Source organism: Herpailurus yagouaroundi, unplaced genomic scaffold (genome assembly GCF_014898765.1).
Source record: "Herpailurus yagouaroundi ecotype Mexico unplaced genomic scaffold, PumYag 160, whole genome shotgun sequence".
Lineage (NCBI taxonomy): Eukaryota > Metazoa > Chordata > Mammalia > Carnivora > Felidae > Herpailurus > Herpailurus yagouaroundi.
Genome location: NW_024412401.1, coordinates 45,115,431 through 45,119,983, shown reverse-complemented (window position 1 = coordinate 45,119,983; position 4,553 = coordinate 45,115,431). Strand labels below are relative to the sequence as shown.

Here is a 4,553-nt window from a genome sequence, read left to right as displayed (position 1 = left end):
CAGAACGAATCCACTTTCTGGCGGAGGTGGCTGTAGAAGCTGCCAGGTTTCAGGGGCAGCAACAGTAGAGTTTTGGCAACAGAGGTGCAATCTGAGATGCCTGTGTCCAGTGGCAGGAGCAGAGGCATCTTTACTGAACCAGGAGCCACTGTTCCTGGGCAAAAAGCCTCTGAGCCTAATTCTCTGGTCCTGCCAATGGTTCCATGAGCTGTGCAGTGACCCATAATAAATTCCTTCCTGCTAAAAACAGGCAGGAGGGAGTTCTTTTGTTTGCACTGAGAGCCCTGAGTGAATTACCCACTAGGTTCTCTAGAGAAACAGAAGCAATAGGAGGTGATAGAATGATGATGATGTCAATGATAGATGATAGATAGATAGATAGATAGATATAGATGGCTTTGTCTTTAGGAATTGGTTCACACTTGATCAAGTCTGAGATCCATATGTCTGGCTGCAAACTCAAGCAGGAATTGAGGCTCTATTCTTGAAGCAGAATTTTCTCTTCTCTTGGAGAACCTCACTTTTTACTCTTAATACCTTTCAGCTAAGTAGATGAGGCCCAGCCATGTTATCAGGGTAATCTTTGCGTAAAGTCAACTGATTGTAGATGTTAACCATGGCTGCAAAATACCTTCACGGCCACACCTTGATTAGTGTCTGATTAAATGAGTCCTGTAGCCCAGCCAAGTTGACACATAAAACTAACCATCATACCCACCAGATCAAGATTCCAGGAATGAACATTCATTTTATGAGCATTAAGAGGCTTCACTCTGAAGGAGTTTCCTTGATGTATTTGACATATGTTTCTACATGCAAAAATTTCACACACAGTTGTCTATACGGAACAAAGTCCACCTAAGTTAGGTACCTGCATTCAAGAGAAGTCTATCCCCAGAAGCCATCCCACCCTCCCAACCGCACATCCCTCCACCTGGCTCCAACTGCTGTCATCTCTCAGCTGGACCATGGCCACAGCCTCCTCCCCATTCTTCCAGCCTTCGGTCCTTCCTGCTCTACTCTCTTGCCCACCTGGCACCACAGTGCTCTTTCTAAAACACTAGACTGATTGTGTCTCCCTCAATTAAAATTCCTTTCAGAACATCATAGTGCTTCTACCATTTCAGGCCAACAGCCATTAAGGTTTGGCTGCAAGCAATAGACATGAACTCTGACCAACTTAAGTGAAAGAGGAATTCATGGAGCAGCCCCCAGGATGGAAGGAAAAGCTAAGGTCTTGAGAAGGGCAGGAGCTCAGGCTTCCCTAGTGACCTTGGAAGCAAGAACTAAGGGACAATCTTTCTGAGCCCAGCTGTGGGGAATGAATCAGTGGGTTGTTTCAATCTCTATGTAACTCCATTCAGGGGCCAGTTTATAAGGAGAGGGTGTCTGATTGGCTAGGACTGATTCACAGACCCAAACCCTGGCCATGATAGAACACCAAAAGTGGAATTAAAGAGAGGGTGAAGATTCTCAGGCAAAGTAAGGTTATTAGCAAAGAGGGGAAATAAATACCAGGTAAGCAAAGACAAGACAGCCATTTCATGCACACTTCTAGCAGCCGAAGGATCCCTGATCATCAGAGCAACTGGGGGGAGCTGACTGCATTCTTTGCATTCAACAGGACCAGGAAGGAATGGCTTAAGCAGTCCCCAGCCAACTAAGGAGAAACAAGGGCTTTCTGAACTGTAAGACAGGAAGCCCAGCCCCAGGGATCCCATTTTCCCCCTTTGTTTCTGGGCCATTGTTTTTCCTAAAGAACTCTAAGCCCAAAGTGAGGAGAATGAAGGAACTTTCCTAACCTCTTACCTTTCCCCTCTGCCCTGTCCTCTCCTGGCTAGCTATGCGGAGTGGGTGGTCTATGTGGCTGGGAAAGGGTCTCAAGTCTTAGGGGCCAAGCAAGGGAAGGCAGAGTAGTATGGGTTAGAAGGGAAAGCATACTCACCTTGCCTTTGTCTTGTTTCATTATTTTTTTATCATCTGCTCTAGCCCCAGTGGAATGTGAGCTCCACACCAACAAAAGCCTTGTCTGTCTCAATCACTGCTAATAGCCCCAAGCCTGTAGCAGTGACTGATGTGTAGTAAGCACTTAGCAAAATCAATGTGACTGAAAGCATAGCATGCAGTAGCTACACCCCACCTTCTGCCTCTGACCCTGAGCCAGAGAGGCAAGATCAGGCCTGGAACTGAGTTAAATCAGGAAGAAAGAGGAATTTGGATGGGGGAAGAGCCCAACTTCAGATCCAGCCAGACCTGGGTCCTGGTCTGCCTCTGGCACCTGTGAGGCATGCCACTTGACCATCCTGAGTCTCGGTTTCCTCATTTTTGAAACGAGGATTATGCCACGTACTTCATACTCTTGGGTAAGAATAAATGAGAAGTAAATGTGGGAAATTGGCACACAGTAAGTGCTGTCCTCCCCAGATGCCCTCGTCTCTGCCCTTGTATTCTTTGTAAGGAAGGAAATTATTCTAATCAGATGGTGGGTACTGAATGCTCTGTCTCCTGGGGCTGGGGAGTTGTGGATTTCAGGAGAGCAGCCTGGAAGGGACAACGCCTGACCCACAGTGGGAAATGGAGATCAGTGGTGGAAAAGCTAGGTGATGACAGGCTCCAGGGGCCCTAGTGGAAGGTCTCAAGACCTGCCCATCAAGCTTGCAACTAGGAGAAAGGCCACACCAGTATCACCTCTGCTTCTGGAAATGGGATGAAAAGTGATACATAGCAGGCAATTTGGAAAAAGAATTTTATTAGCTTCATGAGAAACAGCTTCCATGAGTCAAGACATGGATGGCGATAGAACTCTGGTGGCTTCCAACCAATGGCCTGGAAAGAGCCCACCTGTTCTCCCTCCTTGGACCAGGGTCTAAGTTGGGGTCCTAAGAACACCCTACTTCCTTGCTCCCTCAGTGCAGGCACAGAGTTGGGAAATGCATTCTTGTTAGACCTTAGACCATAGATTCTCCTGCTTATGGATATCTTACCGAACAGGAAAATGAATCAAATCACCATTCTAGATATTCAGATCAAGACTGATCTGGCATACCAGTCACCATTCTGGATCAGGAACCAGGAGCACAACATTCTGAATTGCCATTTGGAAAATCAACATTCTGGAGGGCCACCCAGAATTCTAGAATGCAAAATGAGAATCCCTAACTTTCTAGATGATTTCATCAGGAGCTCCACATTTCAGAATGCCTATGTTCCAATTCAACCAGAAATCTGACATTCTAGGTCATCAACCAGGAACCCGGTGTTCTGGGATGCCAAATAAGAATCGCTCCTAACATTCTGGATGGTCAATCAATAATTCAGCATTTAGAATAACAAGACCACAATATTCCAGATAATGGGTGAGAGACACAAAGTTCTAAATGTTGACCTTGATACTCTCAATGCCAAACCAGATACCCAACATTTAAGACTTTCAACAACCCTGGCCTCAACTTTCTGGGATGACCAGCACAAAGTCCACCCCCCAAGAGTGCTGCTGCTCTCCCCCCTCAGAGCTCTGTAGATGGCCGCTCCACACCAGGCCCATCATCCTGGCGGGGGTCGGGCACATGGAAGGAAACGTAGGGACAAGTCTTGGTGTTGAGGCAGACCAACTTCTTCAGCGTGGCTGTCTTGACTATATTGAAGCCCATCTCACCACCAAATGTGCTTGGCTTCCAATACTCTGGAGAACAGATGGGATTCCCTAGGAGGCCCTTGAGAGAAAAGGGGGCCCCAATTTCTATCATACTCTCCCCAAAGATGGAATTTGGATGGCACTTCTCCAGAAGCAGCCCTGGGAAGAACTCCAAGGCATCGATGTCTCCATACAGCTCCTCCAACTCAGCTGCCATCTCCTTCTCTCCTGCAAGGGGGGAAGCTAGAGTCAGAGTCATGGCACCATTAAGGTTAATGTGGGGAGGGAAACTTCTAGGCCCACCTTTTTCTGGAGAGAGTACGGGACTTCAGAAGAGCAACTGAACAATTGAGTACATGCCCTAACATCTGGCCTGGCTGACTGACCCTTCTCCATGGCTGCATCTAGGGAAGGAATGCTACTAAAGAAGGAATCGAGGGCCTGGATGGGCCACCGGACAGCATGTGACCTTGAACAACTCATGTCTCTTCTCTGTGCCCTAACTGCCTAATGGTGACAACAGGGAGACACTATCCATCTTGCTTCCTTCACAGGCAGGTTTCAAGGACGTATGCTAATTCAAGTCCCTTCATTCTTCTGGAGCTCAGAGATGTGATGTAACCTGTCCAAGCTCACATAGAGATTTAGTTATAGTGTTCTCTTCCCCCTCTGGACTGTCACAGGAAATTAAAGAGTGACAGAGATTGTGGTTCCAGAATTATGGGGAACTCACTCCCCAGTCTATGAAGACCACATATTCACAGATAGTGGTGAAAGGGAGACAGACATTGAGCTTCCCTACCCATTTCCCTCTATAAGGCACACAGTTATGTCACACCCTGCTCAAGCCCTCCCACTGTTTATGACAACAGTTCCCAAACTCTTGGCAGTCCACAGCAGGAAAGAAAAGAAGAAAGAA

General features: G+C 47.2%; 1 protein-coding gene across 1 annotated transcript in view; it reads right to left on the bottom strand.

Moving 5' to 3' along the window:
- Positions 1-779: 779 nt before the first annotated feature.
- PTGS1 (prostaglandin-endoperoxide synthase 1) overlaps positions 780-4,553 on the bottom strand; it is a 23,490-nt gene continuing 19,716 nt past the window's right edge. Inside the window, exon 11 of the mRNA XM_040482224.1 lies at positions 780-3,862. Within this exon, the coding sequence (XP_040338158.1) occupies positions 3,507-3,862 (356 nt within the window). The 3' untranslated portion in view covers positions 780-3,506. The remainder of the gene's footprint in view (positions 3,863-4,553) is intronic.